We start from the raw sequence: 25,315 nt of genomic DNA on the forward strand, positions 1-25,315 counted from the left end.
CTATAAAAGCTCTTGTGAATCGTTAATTTGTCCAGAGATTACAGCGTGGTACTGCTTGTGCTGTTCTGCACTGTGCCTCATTATCATGCCAGAAATCTCATAACAAATCTGCATTTGTGTCATTTGTATGTCTTGTCGAAGTCCAAACATGTATGAAGCGACGCTGTAACACCTGACGAAAACACTTGTGACCACCTCACCTGATAAGCAGCAGCATTCACAGCCTGACACAACCTCAGTCCTCTAGAGCCACCATCCCTTTCACCGGGTCCTTCACTCTCATCTGACACGAAGGGAAATGAATTCACACGGATCACTTACTTATCGTTACTCATTTCTAATGCGACAAAGACTAAATGCACTCAGCAGCAGCCGCAGCTCACCTCATCTAGCTCCTTACGTGTTTCCTCCTCCATGCGACGAATGTCGTCCATATTCAATTCAATCCACTTATCAATCCAGCAGAAGAGCTGACGGTGGAAGTTAGTGAACAAACGTTTCTCTTGCTGTCAAATAAGAGAAAAGAAAAAGTGATCATAGATTTTTTTTTTTTTTTTTTTTTTTTTTTTTGTGCATGCTTTTACCCGTTTGGGCCCCTAGAGGCTGATGCAGCACATTAGTGCAGAGTGATATTGAATAGTACTTTTCCATGAGTACATCAAGCTGGGATAATGTACTGTACGCACGATTAAGAGCTCTCACAACACACACAACTGAAATACTGTCCAGGAAGTTAAAATGAAGAGAAACATTCCTGCAGGATCGATACTGAGTCACATACTTCGTTGTAAGCGGCCCTGCTGAAGCATAAATGGCCTCAAGGTCCTGGATACCAAAGTGACGATGACGTTAAAAGTGACCTTCAAACTCAACAAACCTTTTGAATGAAGTTCTCCACTTTATTTTGAAGGCCCCACCACTTGAACTTGACAGTGACCAGTTTGTAGGCACACATATGCGGGCAGTCTTTCTTGTTGGGAAGCTCTTTCTACATTCATACACAAATACACAGCAATGTTACAAAGCTACGGACTGAATAGTGTTATACTTTCTAGTTAGTGAGCTAGTTTGATTTAATCAGCTGCTTCCAATGTTTGAAATGCAAAATAAAAAACCAACTAAACTAATATTCAGTTAAGTAGTTTGAGCTAGAATTAGTCTAACACACTCATTGTGCTTTAGGGATACCTGAACAATGAGTGGATATTCTGGATTTTTAGCTTGAAAGCATCAAAAACTAAAATGTCAAGGAAATATAAAGATGACATGACAATAAAGACTGATTTTGCAGATTTTTTCAGTTCTGACTATACATCATGGCATTAGAGGAACCAATATCTCAATATAATGATATTAAAAGGGATGTTGTACCTTCCAGTCTGGTCCGAGGGGCCCTCGTCCTGTCTTTCCTGACTTGAACCTACAAGGATCCTCCTCTGGCTTGTAGTCCTGAAGTGACACCGGACAAACAAAGAGACGAATGAATGAGGTGATGTGTGGAAAATGGCTTCTCAACATGTCTCTCGAGCTAAAGTGCCCACCTTTGGCTCCACTTGGGTTCTGTCAGCAATATCAATATAGACTACATCCACCTTTTTCCAGGTTTCTGCATCGAGACCGTGTACCTGGAAGTATGCAAATGTGTGTTACTCTTACTGCAAATCTACAGGAGCAGCTCCACAGATCATCATTGTAATCAGTAATTACATTTTCAAGGTGCCCCATGTCAGGTTTGTGCCATGTCTCGATCTTGATCAGGAAGTTATCTTTCATGTACTCATTCTGTAGAGAAAAGAAAGGAGATCCTGAAAGATGAGGGCAGAGCATTTCTACAGAATAATGTATGTCACACACACACACACACACACACACACACACACACACACACACACACACACACACACACACACACACACACACACACACACACACACACACACACACACACACACACACACACACACACACACACACACACACACACACACACACACACACACACACACACACACACACACACACACACACAGGGTAGTGGTGTCTGACTCGCTCTGCTGCTCTGCCATTCAACCATTCAAAGGGATCAAATTTCTTTCTCAACTATCAGGTTAATTTGTTCCCTCCATTGGTATCAAAGCTCAGTGTATCTTTTGTATTGACATACTGTGTATAAAATATTTCAGGCAGGCACAGAAAAAAGGAAACATACTTACAGTGATAACTGCAGTGTCATGTGAGAGAGAGAGAGCCGGCACAAACAGAGACAGAGAGACAAAACCAGTCCAACTGAGTAAGAGCTGAGAAACGTAATGGCATTTACAGTACTGAACAACTGACACACGTGTATATGAGTGTGTGTGTGTGTGTGTGTGTGCTTTTGACTGTTGTGTGTTAGTTTGACAAATGGTTGTTTGGCACCTGGCAGTACGTGTGGTGGTAGTGTGTGTGTGTGTGTGTCTGTGTGTGTGTGTGTGTGTGTGTGTGTGTGTGAGAGAGAGATCGCAGTCTGAAAGGCTTGAGCGATTGCATGCCTCTTCTCGGTGGACACGTACGGTAAATTATTCAACTACTCCTTCAAGGTGACAGAGACTCAGAGACAAACAGAGAGAAAGAAAGAAAGAAAGAAAGAAAGAAAGAAAGAAAGAAAGAGAGAGAGAGAGAGAGAGAGAGCCAGAGAGCCAGAGAGCCAGAGAGCCAGAGAGCCAGAGAGAGAGAGAGAGAGAGAGAGAGAGAGGTTCTCCAAGGGAACTGTGGTTGAACCTATTTGGTCTGAAATACCTTTTTTCTCAGAAAATTCTAATTTTTTGGCAAATACCTTTCAAAAAGCCCTCCACCAATCAAACTGCATTACTTTCTGAGCTCGATATAACTGGAGTAAAAGCACAAGCATCAGGCAAATCCCGAATATATGGATTAACTTCGTATTATTGTATATACTATCGAAAAAAACCAACTTAAAAAAAAATATAACTGTGCACAAAGATCTGAAGAATTACATTCTGAACTTTTTGATATAGTATAGGCTTTCTTATCGTGTGTGTGCGTGTGTGTGTGTGTGTGTGTGTGTGTGTGTGTGTGTGTGTGTGTGTGTGTGTGTGTGTGTGTGTGTGTGTGTGTGTGTGTGTGCTACCTGTGCGACAGTATGGATAGGCATTCCAGGCTTTCTCGTGGATGTTGAGAGCCGATGAGGGAGCCAGCATTCTGACGAACGACGGGACTTTACTGCAGGACGGAGCACAAACGCAAGTCAGATACATACATTCAACCATTTTGATTCGTAGATATTTAAAGCAATACCAAGTAAACTAGGAAAAAGTTCAGTATTATGTTGTGGTGCTTTGTTTAGAGTGGTGGTCCACGTGTTCGAGAAGTTAAATGCAAAAAGAAACACTCTATAGTTCTCGTACTGGATTTTCAAGGATGACATAATTCTTTTGCAATATTCTGACCACACCAAACCATTAGTTAGTTCATTTTAAAAAAAACAAACATTTTTGAGTCCACAATTAGAATTGGTCATTGATGCTTCTACATTAGGCAGCACTAGATTCACGTGTATCAACACAACATATTGGCCTAAACCAATGGGAAGCCTCACATTACAACAACTTTATATTTTCTCTACTGGTTTCATTTCAAGTCCATAATTCAACTGACACATGAAAAGCTATTATGACCCGAGACTGATTTATATTTCCCTATTATTGCATTCATTATATCGGCAACAGGTCACTTAGGATTTTTAACCTGAAGCTGCACGTGGGTTCACTTCTCTTACCTAAATACATCTTGTTGTCCAAATTAAAAACATGTTGGGGAACTGTCACGACATTTAGTCTGCTGTTCTGGTGCTTTTCAGCTTATTGGACTAAAAAAGAGTGAATTAGAAACTAAATCACACTAAAATACAAGGAATAAATACATAATCATGACAAGTATTTTTTTAAGGAATGAGGAATTAAATCTTGCTGTGTGAACTTTTCAACAAACCGCTGCAGCATTCCCAAGCATTCACGACCCGCTGTAATATCGCTTACCTCTGCAAGTGGTAGATTTTGTGTGTGTACTGCCCCTTCTCTCCCTCCTTCTCATAGGGTTCATTTTTGAGCACCTCCACTCCTTCTCCTCCACCCGTCTCATTCTTACTGGCCTCCGCCACAGAGTACAGCTGGCCAACCTGGTACTGTGGGAGGGGGGGAAGGAAGAGAAGGGTTGGACCTCAATTGGAAGACGTTATATTTAAAAAGAGAGACAAAAGATACGCCTCCTTTCAAGCCTCCCTTGATTGTTACCAGTAGAAGTTGCCATGTGTGATCGGAGTGAAAACACACAGATGACTTTTTTTTCATGTGTATCATCTATTTCCGTACCACAGGATGGATTAGTTTTTCTTCTGATCCTTCCACTGATTGCCATATTCTCCTTTCTCTGTTCCTGAGTGCTCATAATCTCCCCCTTATACTCTCGTTCGCTCACGACTCCTTTTCCTCGTCCGTCTACGTTTATATTGCACCCAATTGGTTTTTCTCTCATTCTTATAAGTGGCAGCTTTCCTCATTGTCACATCTCTTGTTCTCTACATTTTGTCCACCCATCTTCTGGATCCTGAACGTGCATGTCATTTTTTTTATTTTTTTATTTTTTAATACAGAACAATGGCTTCCTTCATTTCTTAATCACCTCTAATCCACCACATAACCCCTGTACAAAGCTGAAGCACACTGTGGGCATACTGACAACAACACAAAGATAGAACAAGTTGATAGGGCCTGAATTATTTGAATTCTAATATGTTTCCACACATTAAAAGCAGCATTTACAAAAAAAAATTATATATGTACATATATATATATTTTTTCTTTTCTAAATATTAAAAAGTGTCAATCATTCAACTCAATAAATAAATATGTTCGCTTAAGTGGCAGTTCTATCTGTTTAGACATAAACAGGTTTACAACATGACTATGTAATTTATCCATGACAGCCTTTTAATTCCGATTTGTCTATCATACAAACATTAATTTATTATCTTGTCGTGAAACTTTATCCACACTTTCACGTCAAACAAAAACAATTGTTACAGTTATGACAGCATGTACAGATTGTGACTAGATTTCTTCAGGCAGTCATTTTACTACGGAGTGTATTAAGTCCAAAATGCCCCGAGTTCTTCCTCGCTGAATTAATTGACTGGGGGCGCAGCCAAAACTGCTCCAGGGGCCAGATGTGGACCACAGGCCAGAGGTTGAGTATCACTGCTCCAGAGGGACGCGCTCCTCTGGCTGGCTGACAGAGACAGGGGGATGCCTCTCAAAGGTATGTAGGCCCTGTGTGGTCACATTTTAGTTAAACTATTCCGATTGAGTACATTTTCCTCTAATCCAGACATAACTGATGGGACACAATTTCCAGGTTGTTTTTTTTTAATGCAAAGATGTGATTAAGATAAAGTGTATAGCCTCATCTTATTAATGTGAAGCAACATGTAATGCTTTTATCACTCAGAAGAAAGGCCAATGGAGGAAATCAGTGGGATTTATTACTATGTGTATAATCTTGTGATTTCTAGGTCTGAGGATTATCTTTGAACAGAATACGCTAAATACCTCTTTTGAGAGTAAATGACACTCATGTAATATTCCAGAAATAGCAGACAGAGGGGGGAACCCACCAAGTCATGGAGGTGCAGTTTCAGGTAACTCATTTACAATGCAGGTCTGAGCAGACGGGCAGACTGCAATGGAAATGATAAGACAATAGGACACGCACAGAAAGTGCACAAGGGCAATGAAACCCTGTGCCGGTGTGTTAATTCACTATTCTATCTGAGCAAATGTTAAAGAAATCGAAATGGGGGATTGTCTTTAAGCTGACCGCTGCCACACTTTTTCTGCAGACACGGTGTTTATTTGACCTGTCCTGTTATAACAATAATAAACCATATAAACGTCTAAACGTAAACACAATCAAGTTAAAAGGCGCCCAAGAAAATCCGCTTGATAGCAGGCACTGGTGCTTCACTTTTCTGAATAAAGTAAATCTAAAAAAAAAAATCAGTTAACAAAAGCTCTGCCTTGAGCTATTTAGCCAGTGCACACACACACACACGCACACGCACGCACGCACACACACACACACACGCACGCGCACACACGCACGCACACAGCAAAGCGCACTGAGATAAACCTTACCTCTTCCACTGAGATAGGAAGAATCACTCGACTGGAAAAGAAGGAGAAATAGCAGTATTACTCAAAAAGTCCAATCAGAACTTTGACTTTGTGTGTTTTAGTTCCGGTTCTTTAACACGTTATATGATGAGCCATGTTTAAATTAATAACAATCACAGTGAAGCAAATATATTATGGAAATACATGTGGTGATGTGTGATAAGGGTCTGCTGGTTCGTGGAGTTTGCATGTGCTTCCTTGATGAGTGTAAATGACCTGTAGATGGATTGTGAGCCCAGTGAACTCAGTCTGGAGAAAGTCTTCACAAGATGAATGGATGGAAGAGCGACGCTACTTCTTATCACATCAAACTGAAACTTTGTGGGTTTTGTGTTCAACAGCTGATGCCAATGTGTTTGATTTCAGGATTCATTAGACATTTTCTCACATTACTATGACAGAAGATGGATGAATTATTTTCTTGTACTTACACGCTACAATAATTAATGCTGTCTGGCCGAAACGCATCATAATTGTGTAGCTGCTCGCGCTTTAATTTTAAACAAGTTTATCTTGGAGCTGGATGAGGGTGGAGATTCACTGAAAACATCTTTAATCGTTCAGCTCACTGAGCCAATAGTCTGAGCAACACCCGTTGGTACCACACTGCTGTCTCTGAGGACTCTTCAACCAGTGAGCCAGCAGAGATTAGTGATGTGCTATACGTACAGTAATGAGCAATACAAGCACTATGTGACAGACATACAAACAGTGGTGGTCTGGACTTCCATCAGTTCTAATCAATATAATAAATAAGCAACTCAAGTTTCATTAAGAGGAATTTCAAGTCTCACTCTGACCAGCAAACCGACTGCTTTAGTTTCTGCACAGAGCACAAAGCTGCTTTTGTATTCGCCGCCGTGTACAAATCTGTTAAATTAACAACAACGGGAGCAATAAGATGTAGCATGGACACTGGGCTGAACAAAAGCAGCTCATGAAATATAAAATCAATATATTTCAATTTGACAGCATACCATGGGCTGTTGGGAGCAAAATAAAAGATCTATTGTTTTCCTCTGAGGAGATGCTCAAAATGTGTTTTGCAAACTGGGATGAAGCTAATATCAAATAGTGGGACATGAATGTGAGTTCTTTATTAAAAATATGTACCATACGTCAATGTGAGTAGAAAGTCAAATTTCACATTTTCAACATTTGGCTTAAATTGAATTGTAATTGTTGATCACCATGGTTTCCTGATCACAGTTTTTTTATGGTTTATGTGTGTATTGTTCTAATGTTATAGTTTGGAGACAAAAATGCCTCAATGTTGTCATTAATAAACAAAATAGTCCTAACAACCCGGCATTCTTCACGAAATGTGTTTTTCATGGCTGGTTTATACGTGGTGTAAAAGCTGCAGCTAACCCAGCCAGCAAAGTTATAGCCACCATGTCCAGAGAGTTCACTCTAATAAGAGACAAAAAAACACACTTCTTTATGAACACATAAAGGGGTGACAGCAAGGTCAGTGAAAAGAAAAATAAAGGCAACGATAAAACTTACAGTCAACAGGGTGTACGTTTGATTGAAACCACCACCCGCACTCCGCGGAGTCAAAGAGTACCTATATACAATTAATTCAACCCAGCTAAAGCAAAAATTAAGTATTAACTAACGATTATGGCTTTGCAAAAATAAATACATTTTACAGCCTTTGAGTTACAATTACTTTATTTGAACAACATAAATTTGTTTGGTTCGAGGAAGAAGCATGGGTAAGAGACATAGATAGATGTACAAAAAAAAAAACGTAAGCCAAAATACCCTTTGTAGATCCGCTCACAGACATTAATATGAAAAAAACAAAAAACAAAACACAAGCGCCACATCTGTGCATGGGCATATCATTTACAAAGAAGCGGCAGCTTAAAATGTGCCCCACGACTTCCTGTCTCTAACCCTTGTGCATCACGTACCGCATGATTCACATGTACAGTACGGGGCTTTGTTGATTGTTTTCTAAGTGTGCGAGGTATGCCCAAATTCACATAATCCTGCAACCCGCTTCCCACTGAATGTAATCTGGGTCTGAGTCCCAGCCAGGCATTTGGTGGGAGAACAGATGCTGCAAGAGAGACGGAGACAGCCTGTGATGTCAAATAACAATATTAATACATTTATTATAAAAAAAATTTGACGATAAAGTATCTGTCAATCTGTGTTTATCAGCCACAATACTTTTTTATTATTATTTTTTTTTTACATAACTTTGTCTATAGTCAATAGAATAGAATAACTTAAGCCTGATAATTAAACAAGATCATGCTGCTGCTATCGCTGTGCCTCAGTATGTCTCTCTCTCTCTCTCTGCAAGTCTCCTTGGTCTAAAGGTCTTGGCAGGAAGATCAGGTGTCTTTCTAATGCCTCGGAAAACAAATACCCCTCTTTTACCTTGCCTTGTCTCTCCTCCCCTTTCTTTGTTACTCTATTTTGCTCTTTCGTGGCTTCTATTCACTCACTTCCCCACATTTTATATTGCAATGTGGCGTCTGGATCCCCACGCTTGTGGAATTGGAGGAAAAAGTGGACCAGGAGTGATATAGGTCAGTGGCTCATGTGAGCAGTTCCAAATGTAAATGTGTCTTTACTGCAACATCGTGGGGATCAATTCAACATTTTCTGACCCCCCCCCCATATCATCATGATGTACAGTGCATACGCAAGTCTCTTCGCAAGCCCCTGTGTTGACAGTGTGTAAGTGCATTCAGCATTTAATCGTGACCGATTTAATTAATTTCCAGGCAGACTGCTGAGGCCCAGACTCTCCCTAATCACTTCAGATCTTTAGCCATGCCATCACTCTGATCCTGAGCTTTTTTGGTGCAGTGCCATTTATTGATTGCATACACGTGGTCAGAAATCAAGACAACAATCAGTGTTGGTTTAAATGTGTGCCCATTTAAACCAGACCGAACCAGATCGATTCAGATTTTTAGCAAGTTCACATCAAAGCCCTCCCAGGAGCTGAAATTTTGCCAAATTTTTACAGTGCTTTTTCACTGACCTTGCCAAGAAGCAGCATTAAAAGAAATATGATATTGGACTTTTTTTTTTTAAATTAAAAAACACAACGACTGTTTTGAATGTATTGGGTAAAAGATCCCTGTTATCTGTAACAGCTACTGTACTGTCGACTCTAACAGAAACCAGACAGATGGAATCTTGACAGGTAGGTCAACAGCTTTTTGAGGCAAAATTAGTCTTATAAACACAATGGCAGCAGTTGAGAGCATGGAAATAAAGGAGCGACCACCCTGTCGAAATGAGAGATGCCTGGTGTATTCATTCTCATTCTAAGATCGTCCCAATTTGAACGCGATTCACCGGCCTTGCCCTTATTCTAAAGCACCAGCTGATTCCAAGTAGGCCTCAGTCACTTCTCCTCACAGGACAGACACAGAGGCCTGCAACAAACAACGTGTTAAAACAATGTGTTAAATCCTGTCTCTCTGCACGCTCAGTCCCACTTCGTGTGCCACCACGTCCTGTCGGCCCCACCAGTCAAATCCTCACAGGGGATCTGAGCGGTGCGTCAAAACCTCGCCATTTGCCCTTTCCCAACCAAAGCGTTGCGCCCACCTCCGCCGCCACCTGCCCACTCCTCCAGGTCAGTCTACACCTCGCAGCCTCCATTCCTCCGGACGTAAACGCAGGAATGCTCCATTGGTCGTTTCACCTTCACCAGCGCATCAATAACATGGCCACAGTGGCTTATACTACAGATGGACGCTGGCACGGCGCGGCTTATACACCAGCCATCTCTCCCCTCAGCACCACGGCTCCTGTCGAGCATCCGTCATTTTTGCACCACGGCAAAGAGAATTATAGTGTTTGGGAGAGCGAAAGCCTCCGGATTTGACTGGAGGGCTTGTGATGCATGATGTGAAGGGCACAGCCACGCGCCGGCTGCTGATGCAACTACAGCTGCCTGTATGTTCTCTCCGCGTATTCAGTGAAGATGAGAGGGTGACATGCATGGGAAAAAAAAAAAAAACCCGACCAGGACGCAGAGTCAAGTGCGGGATGTCGACATCAATGTCAGAGCAACGAAACCAGACAGATAAACGCGCACGCACACACTCATTCACAGGCGCACCTCGCGGCTACTTACAATTCCTTTATGAGCATTTTTTTTGGCGGTGAGTTAAATCCCAGAGAGGAGCAGCTCAATGTCGGTCCAAAAAAACCAAAACAAAACCGGGGCCGATTCCTCCCTCCGTTACAGTATCTTCTTTCTAACGCTCGCTTCTCTCTCCCACTTCTCCTCCTCTATGTCATCCTACCTCCACAGTCGCGTATTTTTTTCTTCAAATTCACTTCCTGATCGGGGCCGCGGAGCGGCGTTGCTGTTGCGCGCGGAGCACGGGAGGCCTGTGCAGAGAGAGAGAGAGAGAGAGAGAGAGAGAGAGAGAGAGAGAGAGAGAGCGAGAGCGAGAGAGAGGGGGGGGGGGGGGGGGGACACACACACGCACAGACACACACGCACACACACCCACACACACGAGAGGAGGATGGTCCACCAGGGGAGTGGTCTGTGGTCGCTGTGGTGGGTTCATTAAGCGAGGACGCACTGAGGGTGTTACAATGATGCATTAATATAGAGAAATAAACCCTACACATAATGCACATAATGTAAATCGATTTGTTTTTGGCAATAAAGAAAAAGATCCCGATCCAAAACACAAACAAAATAAAGGTATTCTAATGAAGCTTAGTTAAAGTGACAGCAACTATAGCTTTAATCAATTAAAACATCCATTCCACAATAAATATATTGATGAAACACGAAATGCATCATTGTCAAAAAACACAATTTTATTTTCAATCGCATTTTACAGCACACTGAGAAAAAAAACCCAAAACGTGAATTATTTTTATTTGAAGCGAAAAATGGTAAAGGTCCAGAGGTCCTCCCTGATGTTTTTCAACATTCTGCGTCATCATGACAGCGGTGACGTAGAGTCGCGGCTGCTCGCCGTCACAGTGACACGGGGACCACCGCTGGCACAGACGCACCGTGCGTCAGCTCCATAAGCCCTTTGAACAAAGTCCCCGCATCCGATGTGATTATCTGGCTGCGCACCCTCTCCTTTCCTCTTGATACCTGATGACTGTCCCTGCCACTATTTCTACCCTCTGCAGGCGGCAAACTGATAAATCCAACATGGAAATTATCAAGTGATGTGCACTTCTCTCGCACACCCTCGGGGGATCCATTGACCATAGTTTGGTCAGGTCCATAAAAGAAAAATGGTGCGTGTCAGGTTGAAGAGGAAGGCAACTCAGGTCCCTAATCCAGCCCCATGTTCCGAAGACCGCGGGATGTGACTGCGTATGTGAGAGGCTAAAATTATGTAACAGTGAACTGCTGCTGTATTTATAGCGCATCTGTATCCGCCTGCCAACTTCCGCTAATCTATTTATCTATCTATCTATCTATCTATCTATCTATCTATCTATCTATCTATCTATCTATCTATCTATCTATCTATCTATCTATCTATCTATCTATCTATCTATCTATCTATCTATCTGTCTATCTATCTCTCTATCAACAAACTTTCCTTTTCCCATTATATCAAAAGCAACTTAACATTTAGATGGATTTAATGCAGATGCCTCTTTACTCTCCGGTAATACCTTTTAGTCCACCAGTCTTATTGATTTGATCATAAACAGGCAAGAGTAGAGAAAATGTACTTTCTAATTCTGATGTGGTCAGATTGTACGATGCCTATACGAACCATAATGCCAGCAGTACATTATTTGTGCGTTCCAGTGCGGTTATGAAGCTTTAGTCTTCTGTTGCCCCTTTGAACTTTGTGCCAGGACAAACCCCGGGGGACAGAGAGCCAGCACAGGGTAGAGCAGCAGCAGCAGCAACAGCAGGATTCCACCAGAGCTCCGGCAGCCACTGTCCCTGGTGAGAATGGCATTCTCTCAGATCCCGTCTCATGTGATGAGAGGGGCTGAGGTGTCAAATGATAACCATCTGCTGGAGTGTGGTATCAGGTGGCAGAGCGGAGTGTTGACAGACCTGTTTGAAGCACACGCATAGTGAGAGTATGCCGGGAACATCTGGTGGAAAAAAAATTCGTCAGAATTGCTCTTAATCACACTTTTGAATGACATTCCTCGTTGACGCAGCGTCAGAAAACACTCATGTCAAAACAGGAGCGCATGCTGAGCATCTTGTGAGTATTCTGTAAAATATACTCACCATATTTTTTTTCTTCTAAACTATGTAAGCCATAGAAGACTGATCATATTACAATCTTTTTAATAATTTGAAGCTTTTGTTCGGTTTGTCATCACCTAGTTCATTCTCAAATGTTGCCGAATGCGTATTAAAATAGTCAAGCTCTGAACTGCAGTTCAGGAAGGGAAGGATAACAAGAACGAATTCCAGCCTGACTTCTTCACCCACTGAGGTACCTGCACAAACACGTCACTTATACTGACCTCTGCTGGCAGAGCAATCGAAGAACAATCTTACACAAGACAATCTACCAAACACAAATGTCCTTACATTTACATTATAGTAGGGTAAAATAGCATTTGAATTGGTGAGGTCATCACACTCAGAATGACTCTGTTCTTGGGAGGTAAGAATCGAGAAATGCAGCAGCGGTGAGCAGTGAAAAAGGTGAAGTCTTTATTAACCCTCACAAACACTGATTTTTGCATAACAAAACATCTCTACATTATCTTCTGGGATAAAGGTTGAAGCTCTGTGCAAGCAAGCACTCAATGAGTGGACGCCAATGCATGCAGCACATTTTAAATAAAGCAAAGCATTTATGATGAAAACATAGGAGAAAAATAAATTAAATATACAAAGGTAGTAGAAACTTAACACAGAAGTTGTGGGTTTTTTCTGAACAAGCAAAAAAATAAAAAAAAACATTGTGAAAAAGTAAAAGTTCTGCATTTGTCTTAACGAGACGCCGTCAGACTGGATGGAATACCATTTTATTTACCAAAGACATCCAAACAAGGATGGATACACTTATTAGAAGGTAATAAGTCCTCCGAAAAGTCTCACTGTGCAAGTAGTGTTAAAGGGGATCCATTTTCTTCTTTATTTTTTAAAAACATTGGCTGGACTAATCTCTTTAACAAAGTTGCATTGGAAAAGGCACTAATGGTGAAATAAAAAACCTTAACAACAAAGAAAAAGTGAAATAAATAATCTAAACAAAACTGAACAGTTTGCTTTAAATAAAACATGCCACAGTTTGCAGGGTGTCTTAGCGGAACACATCCTCCCAAAATACTGCTAGTTATTTTACACTAAGCTACAGTAAGTACTCCAATCAGATGTTAACGTCACAAAAAAACCCTGAAAAATCCCCCAAAATCTCTATAATTAGTCATCACGGTTTTCTCTACTTGCTTAAGGAGCATCAACAATGCTCCTTTCCCTATATCTCATGATTCTTTTCCCTTTCCACCATCTGTTGAAAGAAATCCACGAACAAACAGGTAACATCATGATAGGAGTCTATAGTCCAGATGATATTCAAGTCAATAAGTCAATGTATAACATGAAGACAACAGCAACACAATGACATCAACCATGAATTATGGGCAGATTGGTTGTGAGGGTGACATTTAGCTATGTTGCTGGTTCCAAAGGTAGAAATTCATCTTATTTTTCTGCTCATCAGGGGAATTTTTAAAGCAGTTTTGTGTGGAATGGAGTTACACTAAAGTGCAACTCAGAGCGGAGAGAATAAAAAAAAAAGATGTCAGAGGATTTGGGGGGATACAGAGGACCAATGCCTCACTCCTTTCACAGTCTTTCCTCTCTCTCTCTTTTTTTCTCCTCCACGTTTCACTTCTCTCCTCACCAAACTGACCACTGGTCCAGTCTCTACTACTGTAGATTAAAAAAAAAGAAAATAAAAAATGGGCGCGGCATTCTGTTGGCATCTTGACAGATTTCTTTGTTTTTGTTTGGCATGGATCATTGCATTGCCCATATTTCCCCGTATCATCTTCGCTCTCTGCTTTGCTGCATTTCACTGCTCTAGACGAAGGCCTCAGGGAGATCAGAGCCGTTGATTCTGATGTAGATCTTGGCATCGTCCTCTCGTTCCCTCTGCTGTTTGTAGAGGGCCTGTCGGTAGCAGACCAGGTAAAGGGGCAGCAAGAAACCCAGCATGCTGAGAACGAAGAGGCCGATGTTGACCTGCAGAATGACACGAGACTGAGCTGTGTCCACTGGATTCAATTTGTGCATTTGCGTAGGTTGGCGTTTGTGAGTGTGTATTCATACCCAGAAGGGATCTCCTTCAAGGGGTCCCATCATAGCCAAGAACAGGGGCTGCTGAAGCAGGGCGAACACGGCGCTGACCAGAGACTGCATGCCCGTCAGACTGCCAAACTGTGAGGACGGATACCTGGACGGGCAGAAAGAGATTCATTTAGTCTCCACATACAAGCCTGTATTCACATTCATGATAGTACGACCATGAAGGTGTGTGTGTGTGTGTGTGTGTGTGTGTGTGTGTGTGTGTGTGTGTGTGTGTGTGTGTGTGATGCTTACACAGCAGCGTAGAGACCACCGACAGCAGAGTGGATGAATCCTCTCACCACAGTGTGGAGGACAAAGGACACAATCTGCGGAGAAATTAAAGCAAAAGTCAATGTTTGTAACATCCGAAGCTGTTTGGTTTGGTTCACTTGGAAGTGCCTTGAGGATTCACCTGCAGAGGGAGGTTGGGCACGAGGGAGGTGATGCCGAATCCCACCAAAAGGACGTTTGTGAGCACGAACGCTCGAAGGGCATTGGTCACCTTCTGGGTCTTTTTGTCTCTGCGTTTTTTCTTTGTTTCACCACTAGCAATTAAAAGGCAAAAGAAGGGAGAGAAGTCAGACCACTGATGTGTTTCACAATGCAGGTTCATCTCTTAGCCGTATTTATCACACTGACAGGCAGCTCTAAAGTCTGAGTCAAAGGTTTTGGGGCAGAGAGTTCATCCTGCATCACAAGGGACTACTCAGGCTTGACTCACTTGCTCAAGGGCTTCTTGTCGTCCTCTCCATCATCACAGTCCTTCAGTTTCCAGTCCATGATCTGACCAATTACAGGAGTGGTCATCAGGCAGAGCAGCTGCAGCACGCCGAAGATGGAAGAGTACAGACTCACTAAGAAAGACATCATGATGAAGTCAGTACAGAAAGTAGTAGCAAGAAAAGATTTTAATCAAAAGAATTAGTAGAATTAGAAATAGAGAGAAACAGAATCTCCTTTTATATGGACATTCTTACATGTGACAACACGGTTAATAATTAGTCCAAGAGGTTTGGGCAGTATTGAGTGGAACAACAGTGAAAACGGAGAAAACAGCCGTTCCAGAGTCTTTAGGAGGACATAATAAAGGGGTTTATGGCTGAGAGTAAGATAACGCTAAGGAAGTGCACCATGTGACACTGCATGTGACGTGCACACTGTATTGGATGCTGACAGGCAAAGTTAGTTAATGAGTACTACAAATGATACCTTGTGGGTTCAGATTAAAGCTGAGTAACACCCGAAGGACTATGTTAGCGTTGTGAACTACAACAGACGAGACAACAACTAGAAATGTAATGTTATGATGCTTCGAGACTCTACAGCAGAAACAATTGTCTTACCAACTTCCATCCTTTCCACTGAAAATATAATCAAAACCCAGTAAGTCGGAAAGCTTTGACGACACTATTCAAGAGCAGGAAACAATAGATCTTGCCATGTTTGCATCTCTTGACTGAACGCAGAAAGGCTAACCTGTGTTGAGGTCTCCATCAGTGAGCGACTCCAGGACGCTGTTCATGGCCCCCATGTAGAACAAGAGGCGAAGCTGAGTGATGGACATGGTCACCAGGCTGAGCAGAAAAACTGGAGTGGTGATAGTTTTCAAGAACGACGGGGCTAAAACGGACAAACATAAGAAGGCATAAATGAGATTAACATATTAAGAGAGAGTCAGGTTACCCTCAGATACCAACTAAGCACGTGCAGCATATTTTGCTTTCATACATTCGTCCTGTGACTTGCAGTCCACTTCCAAGTCCGTGGTGGACAGGCAGAGATTGTTTCCATCTTTTGTCGGCACGTCCTTTTGTTTCAGGTTGCTTCCGACACTCAGGCGACGGCCCACTGTGGTCACTTGTCGGTAGAACTGCTTCCCTGTGATTTTATGGTCAAAGCCAAGCCAGCTGAACTTGATCTTCACACTGAGAAAAAAAAAAAAAAAAAGAAGAAGTGAGAAAAACCGATGAAGAGATCTTGTGAAACATTGCTCAACGGAGACAAATAATTTCTGCTGCCGCGAGCACAGATTTAGCACGAGGATGACAGTTGACACGTGATGATGAGTCGACAAGAGTTTAACCTAAGGGCCTTACAATGCACATTTTTTTTCATGTCTTACATAATTCTTTGTCAAACAGTTTCAAAGATGATGACTTCTGCGTACGCTTGATAGACAAAATGAAGACTGGTTTTTATATCTATTGGTGTTCAATGGTTCTCATTATCGATCCTGTGATAAGTCATGTAACACATGAGTTGGTAGATAATAAAACTGAAATATATTTTGATGTAAACATATGTTCTACATGTGAATGTAATGTAAATGTGAGATAAATCCATCTTATAAAATCCACAACAGTGCAAAACCATGAGAGTAACAGAAGCGATTACAGACAGTGCCTTTCGCACGTCAGCATGCACCTCAACTCCAAACATTCAAAAGTCATCAACAATAGTGTCTTGTACCTTTAAACTTTTCCTTCATTTCATTCATTTATTTAAAAGGGACCGTGTACAATTCAATGTTACCATTTGATGCATCGTACCAGATTTAGCCGGAGGCTAATTCGAATCTGCAGTCCTGAATATATATACAGGTATAGGAAGTTTTACATTTAACTTAAGATTAGTCCTTATATTGGTGAAGACCTTCACTGCTTTCACGTCATCAAATGGACTTGTGGTACCCTCACTAAAAGTGTTTCATTATTGGTTGCATTTGCACCCTCAACTTTAACTTTGGAGGGTCATTAAACCAGATATCGTCCAAGACTTGAAGTCTATGTTCTTTATCATTTCAATTAATATTGTTTGTGTACCACTGTCTGTATCCGTTACTCACCTGTAGTCCATGTCCTCAGGTCCTGGGAATGGTTCCAGTGGCCAGTTGAAGAAGCAGTTCAAGTAGACCAGTCCAGAACAGGCAGCCCACACCACCAGGATTGTGATGAAGGATATGCCAAAGTCATAGATCACCTATTTACAAAATACAAGGAGTATAAGTATTACACCATCTGGGGATTTTCTTTTCTTTTTTTAAACAAACTGACCTTGCCTACTGATCACATTGCATACCTGCATGTGCAATTTACCGTTCCCTATCTTGGAATGGTAAATCATTATACTGGGAATAATTGTAAGATCCTTTTACTTATGCCACGGTGTCACTTATCTGAAGGTCGTAGAATAATGGAATTCTCTCTCAGTATGCCACATTGCATGTGCATAAAACCACATGTTTTAACTGTGCTGTTCAATTTCCAAGAGTACAATTTATTGTTCCCATTTTCAGATGCAATCGTGGAATCTCCCAAGCACACACACACGGATTTGCTTTGCTCTTTTCAAACCTGCACGTATGCACTCGGATATACCAGCCTGCTCCAAAGGGCACCTTGTGAGTATCTTCAAGATGCCAGCAGCTCTGACAAATTGGCAATATTTGACACCCAGACGATCTGACATATTGCAGCTTACACAGGTCCGTGCAAATAAACCCCTCCTTCTTGCACTTAAGTTGACTCTGTTTGCTCAAAAAACTTCAGCTTTCATATCTCTGCTTTCTACACTGGGATGTTTGGGTGCCAGAGCACGGCTTTTATGGACTGAATTATGACATCATTCCAATGTGTAGATAAAACAATCACAACCTCCCACTGACAGAATATGCCCTTGAAATAGTATTTACTGTATTGCCAAAGGCAAACAAGTAGTGTATTTAAATTTAATCAGGCCACTCCATTTAGCTTTGCACTATATACACACATGCACTTCATTGTTAGTTTTTGACTTCATAAAAGACGAGGTTGAGTCAGTGTGGTTTACCTTAACACCAGGGAAGGTGACAGCAGAGGAAGCATAGGAGCCAATCATCAGGGCGATGAAGGTGGAGCGAAGGTTTCCAAACATATTTGGCAGCTTGAAAAGAGAAATTAAGACACAGAAAATTAGCCAAACACAAAGGGTTAGGAGGTTTTTTGTTGCAATTGCATCTTCCATTGTGTGTCAGGCTGAACCCAGCTGCAGTGCGACTGCATTTAGTTTGAGGCAGGAGACAAACTGAGGGGATCCTGGCGACAGTGCCCACAGGGTCACACTCAGGGTCACCGTTAAAAACCAACAAGCAAGCAGACGTAGCTCATCAGAAGGAACATCAAAGCACATGAAAACACAATAAACTGACACAGAGGAAGTAAAAGCATCACATAACACACACAGCTGCCCAGCACGCGACATAAAAGACACTGCTGATGGATTCCATACAGCTGCAGGAATCAGAGGGGGCGACCGAGGTGATGTGACACTTGAGGACAAAAAAGATGCACAGAACACAGTTCTTCTATATCCTTCACTGCCATTTGAGGAAGAAAAAAAAAGAAAATAGACTTGGCAGAGACACCACAAGGCAGTAGGTGGCAAAATATTCAAATACAAAGTAATTCACAAGCTGTTCTGTGTTCAGAGGCTGAACAACAACAAGGACTGTGTATTACATAAGACTGGGAAAGCCAAAGAAGAGGTATGTGTTTGTGTGTGAGCACTAATTCGAGAAGGCATGTGGACTGAGGCACCCAGGTTACATCACGACCACTTGGTAACATATTTTAATAGAATCCAATCTTAACATATCTATTAGCAACTGTTGGGTGGACATGAAAAGGGAAGGTGACCGGGTAACTGACATATGGCAAAAAGCCAAAACTGGAGGGCAGCTAAGGTATTAAGTAAAATCCTTCAATCCCGAAGGCCTTAGGTGATCAAGAAACATGGTTGTGTTTGATAATTAACCCAACAATGAGGTGGTGGAGTAAGATGGCTTCTATGGACTGAGGCCCACAGAAAAAGGGCAAACAAAAGCTTAAATCTTGGTTTTACTACATCACTGGCATTAAGGCCCATGGCCATGGCAGCAACTAATTAGAAATTTCAGCAGATGCAACAAATACCACATTAGAGATGAAATATGTTACAGTAACAGCCTGTGCTGGAATAGAAAAGGGTGTTTTAATAGGAGATTTACTGGAGTAGCGCCTCTCGCTAGTGAACAGCATCACCATGGCACAGCCCTGGACTTCTGTGTGAGTCACTGTAAGACTTAACTGATGGAGGGGAGAGAGAAAAGGAGGATGAACCATGGTTGGCAAGGAATGCAAATTAATGGTGAGGGGGCGACCCTGTGAACTCTGGAAATCAGGAAGAGCATCCATTGTTTTTCTTCTGCCTCTCTATGAGCAATCAACTACCATGATCAACCGCCAATTTCTCTCAGGAGCACAAATTAACACACGTATTGCAAAGTATCAAAGAACCATTGTGTTATCCCACCCCCAGTTTTACTCCCTGCTATCTACAGCTGGGCAGCAGACTTCAATGCTAAAACACCAAAATGCAGTAGAGGACAAGAAGTGGGAGGACAGACAAGGAGGGGGGTGGGGATGGTGAGCACACAGGGAGCCAGCAAACTATTAAAGAAGAATATTACCAGCAGGACAAAGAGTTATGAACATAGAAAATATACATCTGGACAAACATTATGTGGCTGCATGTGGAGGCGCATGCTTACTGTGAGCGACGTAAAAGTCAGGCACATGCCCCCGAAGCCATTAAAAGTTAGGGCGATGAAGATGAGGACAGAGAGTTCTGTAACAAATCAAACAAAATAAACTTAAGTTCATCAGAATGTCAACAATGTTAACACTATTTTAAAACAGTGGAAAAGAGTAGAACAGGATCTCTTCCACACAGACTTACCATTTGGTTTATAGGCTCCATAAGCAATTAGTAGGCAGGACAATCCAAAGCATGTGCTGGAAATAAAAAACGTCAAAGTTCACATGTGTCCTGACACAACATCATGATTGGTCCAGATCATTTCGTACATTTATTTGCTTACCTGCCCAGCAGTCGTAGCTTACGGGGCCCATATTTGTCCATGACAATCCCCAGCGGCAACGTGATGGCTGAGAGCAGGAAGGAGCCGACTGTGAAAGCCAGGTTCAACATCTCATCCTGCTCTTTACAGATCAGCCAACCGTTCATCCTCATCATCCCACCCTGAGGGACCAGAGGCCTCATCTCCACCCCGTCTCCCAATCCAACCACGCCAGCCTCACTTTCATAATAGTCAGCGTATTCATCCGACGACGGCGTTGCCGAGGCGTGGGATAGATTGTAGCTGGTACTGTTATCTGAAAAGGTGATAAAAGAATTTGCTCGATTGCTACACTTTGTTTTCAGGAATTAAACATCTTCTTAGAATGTACTGCAACCAAAAGGGAGCGTCCACAAAGACATAGTGTCAGGGTGAAGCAGGCGCTTTTAAGGCTACGTCTAGTTTGCTGTGGCTTTTTGTCATATAGATGAAATGTGAAAACTGCAGCTCTTTTTCTTCACGGCAAAGAGATACAGCAACAGACAGTGAGCACATTTGCAGAGAGCACGTGGAAGGTTGGGTTAATGGTAAACCGCCAACGAGAAAAAAACTATTCATCAGCAACATTTAATCTGTGTGTATCAGAGGGGAACTATATCAGGAGATAAAAAAGAAAACAGCATCCACAACTATTTAGACTTGAGAGTAAAAAGTGTCAAATCTTAATGTCAAATATTCATGAGAACAGCGCAGCTGGTGCGAGCCCATATCTCTGAGCAAATATGTACTAGTCACCCATCCTTTTATAGTGCATTGTGTCTACAGAAATACCCCTCCATAGCAGGAAAGGTAACCTACTTATACCCCACTTTAATTATATTTCAAAGGCTTGTCAATTTTTATCCTTATAGTTATTGTTTGTTTAAATGCCTGTTTACTACACGGTTTTCATTTGATCATTTTGTCTCTCAACCTGTGGCCTGGTTTCTCCTGTTCATCACTTCGCTATCAGTCTGCTCGCCTTCCCCATCCTTTATCAGTGTACTTTAAACTTCCATATTACCAGTAATAAAAGCCGTCCATGGCTCTCTCTTTGTTCCTTTTATCGCATGTCACATGCCTGAAAAGAGCTGAGCTGGTGCTGCTGTCCTCTCCCCACTTATGTCATCACAATGAGATAAGATGTGCTGTGGCAATTCTCAAAAAAAATCACCTGCAGCATTGTCAGACGTCGCAGCCGAAGCAGTTTTTATAAAGTGTTGCATCTTGCTGATATTGATTGGGATATCAGTCAGCCTTGACTATGATAGTTTTTGACTTTGTCATCTGTGATAATAAATGATGCCTATCATCAAACTAAACAATGTTTTAAAACTTGAGGTTTGATACATGACCGACGTTGCACTCCCACATTACCTAGTGCTGAGACAAATCAATCAAGGCGACTCTAGAGGAGATAGGGTATCTTTCAGATCGGTCGTGGGGGCTCATGGTATGACAGCGTCACTTGAGGTCCAAAGAATAAGGCCCTCCTGATTCTTGATGAACTCTATTACCCATTTGTAGTTCGAAACAAGCGCCTAGTATGCATTTGTTGTGGTGAGAGAAGAGAAAATAGAATAGGACCTTAGAAAACTAAAGTGGTAAAGAAGACAATCGTAACGGTACTATAGTCTAGTTTTAGTAATCCTCTCCTATTGAGTATTCTGTTTGCTGTTTGCTCTGAAGTGAATGAGATACTCTTAATGGGAACCTACAGCTTTTTTCTTCACCACAGGACGACTCTACCTGCCTGAAATCCTGTTCTAATTTCAGTGATCAGGTGTAATCTCCTGAGTCCCTCAAACAGCTTCCGAGCGGGCACAGAAAACACTTATTCTTCCAACAGAATGAATAGGAAAGAAGGCAGTAGTGTTACATTACAGCCTTTCAATAAACCCAAATCCTCCTAACTCAAGATAGCGCTGATCGTCAGTGTACTCCTCTTTTCAGTGCTTATTGCAACTGTAATGTATTTTCACTGGAATCTAAGAAAGAAACAACTAACATTTTATGAGCTTTCACTCAGCAACATTGTGAGGAGAGAAGCTATGTGGTCTACGGAGGAAACAACAAGTTAATGAGAGAAATTAAAGCTGGGCTTGAAAACAAACTGTACTCACCCTCCTCGTTGCAGAGGTAAGAGTAGAAGCCTTCAGACTTGAGCATGATGAGGAGCGATCCCCATCCCAGCAGGACGGCAGAGAAGAGCAGATTCTCAATGATAGCCGTCACGGCCATCCACCAGCGCCTGGCAAACGCTGTGACCAGGGTCGGAGCCATTGCTAAGGAGGTTAGGAAAAGGCAGAACAACGGCCAAAAGAACTAAAAGAAATAGAACAGAGAGGAGAGAGGAAGCTGAAAGCACAGGGAGTGTGTCCCCAACAGGCGCTCTGGATGAAGGACCACAGATCAGTTATCTGTGGAGACAAAAGTGCAAGAGGAAGGGGGAGGATTTACAGTTAACCTATCACTGCAGTCAGTGGTTTGCTGAAAGGTCCAGTTTTTATATGATCACCAGATAAATCATTTAACTTTGAACCTAAGTGAAGATAAATGGATGTACTGCAAAGCACAAATGAACCTTTAATACATCTCGCATCAATATTTGGAGACTTGTTTTCATAATCCAACTAATTAACCACAGTGAATTATTACCTCTCCGTGCAGCGTACAGATCATTCCATCTCTGGTACAAAGACTTTACGTCACATTAGAGACAGCAAGAAGGAACCCATGAAGAGTTTCTGCTGCTTGATGCACAAAGCAAACTGGTCCAAACTGGACACACAGAGAAAAGTGAGCCCTCTGCCTGCTTCTCTCTTTCTCCCCCTCTCTTTCTCTGTATGTCTTCTGTCCTCTCATGCCCATCCAACCGCAACTGTTGTCTGTAATTACTGTGGTGCATCCAAAATATAAAGGAGCTGCCAGACAAACAATAAGCAAATCAGCTCACACAGGCAATCTCTCTCTCTCTCTCTCTCTCTCTCTCTCTCTCTCTCTCTCTCTCTCTCTCTCTCTCACACACACACACACACACACACACACACACACACACACACACACACACACACACACACACACACACACACACACACACACATGTCCCATACATAAATATTAAAAAGCTACACTCACTTAAACACAATTTGTTCAGGCAGCTGTTGCACAGAGAGGAATACCTTTGTGACTCCTGAAATAAATCCTCGAGCTTCTCACATGTTTTCTTTCTTAATTAAAGTAAATTGAATTTACAGTTCGTTATGTCTGCGTAACTTTCTTACCTCTCCTGGTTGTGAGCGGCACCATCCAGCTTCCACCCTTCTAATGTCTTTGCTGTTGTTTGTAGACTGTGTGGAGATCCACATTTATATACGGTCCCTTCCACCCGTGGCGCCCCCTAGAGGCATTCCTCGTGTCTGCACCCAACCGTTGCTTTGCACGGGGATTACCTCATAAATAATTGGCTTATCAGCACAATCATGAAGGAGCTTCAATAGGTACAGTTAGAGCCTGGAAGATAAAAGACTGACTGATTTGATGAGATCAAAGTGACAGAACATGAGAGGGTCTGGAAGAGTGTAAAACAAAGCCAGACTGAACACATAATGGAGTTGAGTACTTACATACTTGTGACTGTGTCTGAATCAATCGCAGGTATTGATGGAGCAGACGAGCACATTGACCCAGACATTCATGTTTTCTAATCATCAGTTGTTTACTTGCCATTGTTTGCTTACACTGAAGAGGATGTGGCCAGGTTTGCAGAATATTTTAATTGAGTAGTAGTAATATGTTCTATTAAATATCTGTTTAATAAAAGAACCATCAGGCGTCTATGCTTTAATTTGTTTCTTTTTTTATTGCAATATTAAACATTCTTAGAAAATGTGATGACAACATCTTGCACAAGTTTCGTGCGTCAAGTCTGCACAATCAATAACTCTGCTATCTGGTTAGCAAATGCAAATCTTTTAATATGAGAAAAACAACTCCATATTACTCTCAACTAACACATTGATTCCCAATCACACTTTACCTTTAGGATTTAAATGTTTAAACCATATATACGAGAATGTTATGAACCAACTGAATTGTTTCCTGAGTGCTTGACTGCCATCAATATGCAAATCAATCCATGAGTACCCAAGATAGTAAACACTGACACAGTAGTATGTGTTGTTGTCATTGTCTGGGGAAGATAAGTCTGAAAAAACACCTAATCTTTTATTCTGTGAAGAAGTTTATCTTAAAGGCGGCTGATATTGTTATCTTGGGTAAAACTAAAAAGGAAAAAGAGTCAAAAGGTGTCAAAACTGCTGGACACAACTGAAATTACTTGAATGCGTACCAAAACGTCCAAAAGATGCTAAAACGGCTTAATATAAAAACAGCTAGAATTGCTGAAAAAAGGCCTTACACTGCTAAAACTGTTTAAACCACCACACAAGATTAAAGGGAAAAGAAGAAATGAGCAAAAAATATAAAGGTAAAACTGCATAAACAGCAAAAAAGAAAAAGAAAGAAAAAGGAGGGGAAAAAACAACTAAAAAGAAACTAAACGGTCTGATATAGACATGAACATATAGGGAGCGACATTTATTCATTTTCTTCTATCTATACTCCACACATATGGACTGTTTGATTCTAGGTTTGTCAACTAGAAGCACAGCCTGTATGGTGTTAGTTCGTCCATTTTTCCGAGTATGGTACAAAAATTTATTGTTTAAAAGTTGACATATGAGCCCAAAACATAAAGCTTCACTTCAATAGCTGATATCTGACAATTTATTGAACTGCTCTGTGCATTTCCCCAACTTTGCTTTGCTCTGACATTCCCAAGGTTTTTGTGCTTATCAGGCTTTT

General features: G+C 41.7%; 2 protein-coding genes across 3 annotated transcripts; both read right to left on the minus strand.

The window, feature by feature from the left end:
* Positions 1 to 235: 235 nt before the first annotated feature.
* On the minus strand, positions 236 to 10,433 carry pitpnab (phosphatidylinositol transfer protein, alpha b; the record flags this gene model as incomplete). Its single annotated transcript, XM_080483384.1, has 10 exons — positions 10,348 to 10,433; positions 6,192 to 6,222; positions 4,038 to 4,183; positions 3,131 to 3,222; positions 1,708 to 1,805; positions 1,542 to 1,625; positions 1,372 to 1,449; positions 878 to 988; positions 384 to 506; positions 236 to 283 (listed from the first exon to the last, which is right to left on the minus strand). The coding sequence occupies exons 1-10, from the start codon at positions 10,362 to 10,364 to the stop codon at positions 236 to 238; spliced, it is 828 nt and encodes a 275-aa protein (XP_080339510.1). The 5' UTR covers positions 10,365 to 10,433.
* Positions 10,434 to 12,868: 2,435 nt separating this feature from the next.
* On the minus strand, positions 12,869 to 23,803 carry slc43a2b (solute carrier family 43 member 2b). Of its 2 annotated transcripts, XM_080483944.1 has the most exons (15): positions 23,734 to 23,803; positions 22,573 to 22,869; positions 20,432 to 20,726; positions 20,290 to 20,345; positions 20,102 to 20,178; positions 18,364 to 18,456; positions 17,381 to 17,514; positions 16,264 to 16,460; positions 16,012 to 16,155; positions 15,879 to 15,896; positions 15,257 to 15,389; positions 14,948 to 15,080; positions 14,788 to 14,861; positions 14,518 to 14,641; positions 12,869 to 14,430 (listed from the first exon to the last, which is right to left on the minus strand). In XM_080483944.1, the coding sequence occupies exons 2-15, from the start codon at positions 22,730 to 22,732 to the stop codon at positions 14,269 to 14,271; spliced, it is 1,800 nt and encodes a 599-aa protein (XP_080340070.1). In that variant the 5' UTR covers positions 22,733 to 22,869; positions 23,734 to 23,803; the 3' UTR covers positions 12,869 to 14,268. The 2 variants fall into 2 exon arrangements, with proteins under 2 accessions (XP_080340070.1, XP_080340069.1); XM_080483943.1 differs by lacking the exon at positions 15,879 to 15,896 and having other exon boundaries at positions 23,734 to 23,801.
* Between the last annotated feature and the right edge of the window lie 1,512 nt (positions 23,804 to 25,315).

Source organism: Lipophrys pholis (assembly GCF_963383615.2).
Source record: "Lipophrys pholis genome assembly, chromosome: 16".
Classification (NCBI taxonomy): Eukaryota; Metazoa; Chordata; class Actinopteri; order Blenniiformes; family Blenniidae; genus Lipophrys; species Lipophrys pholis.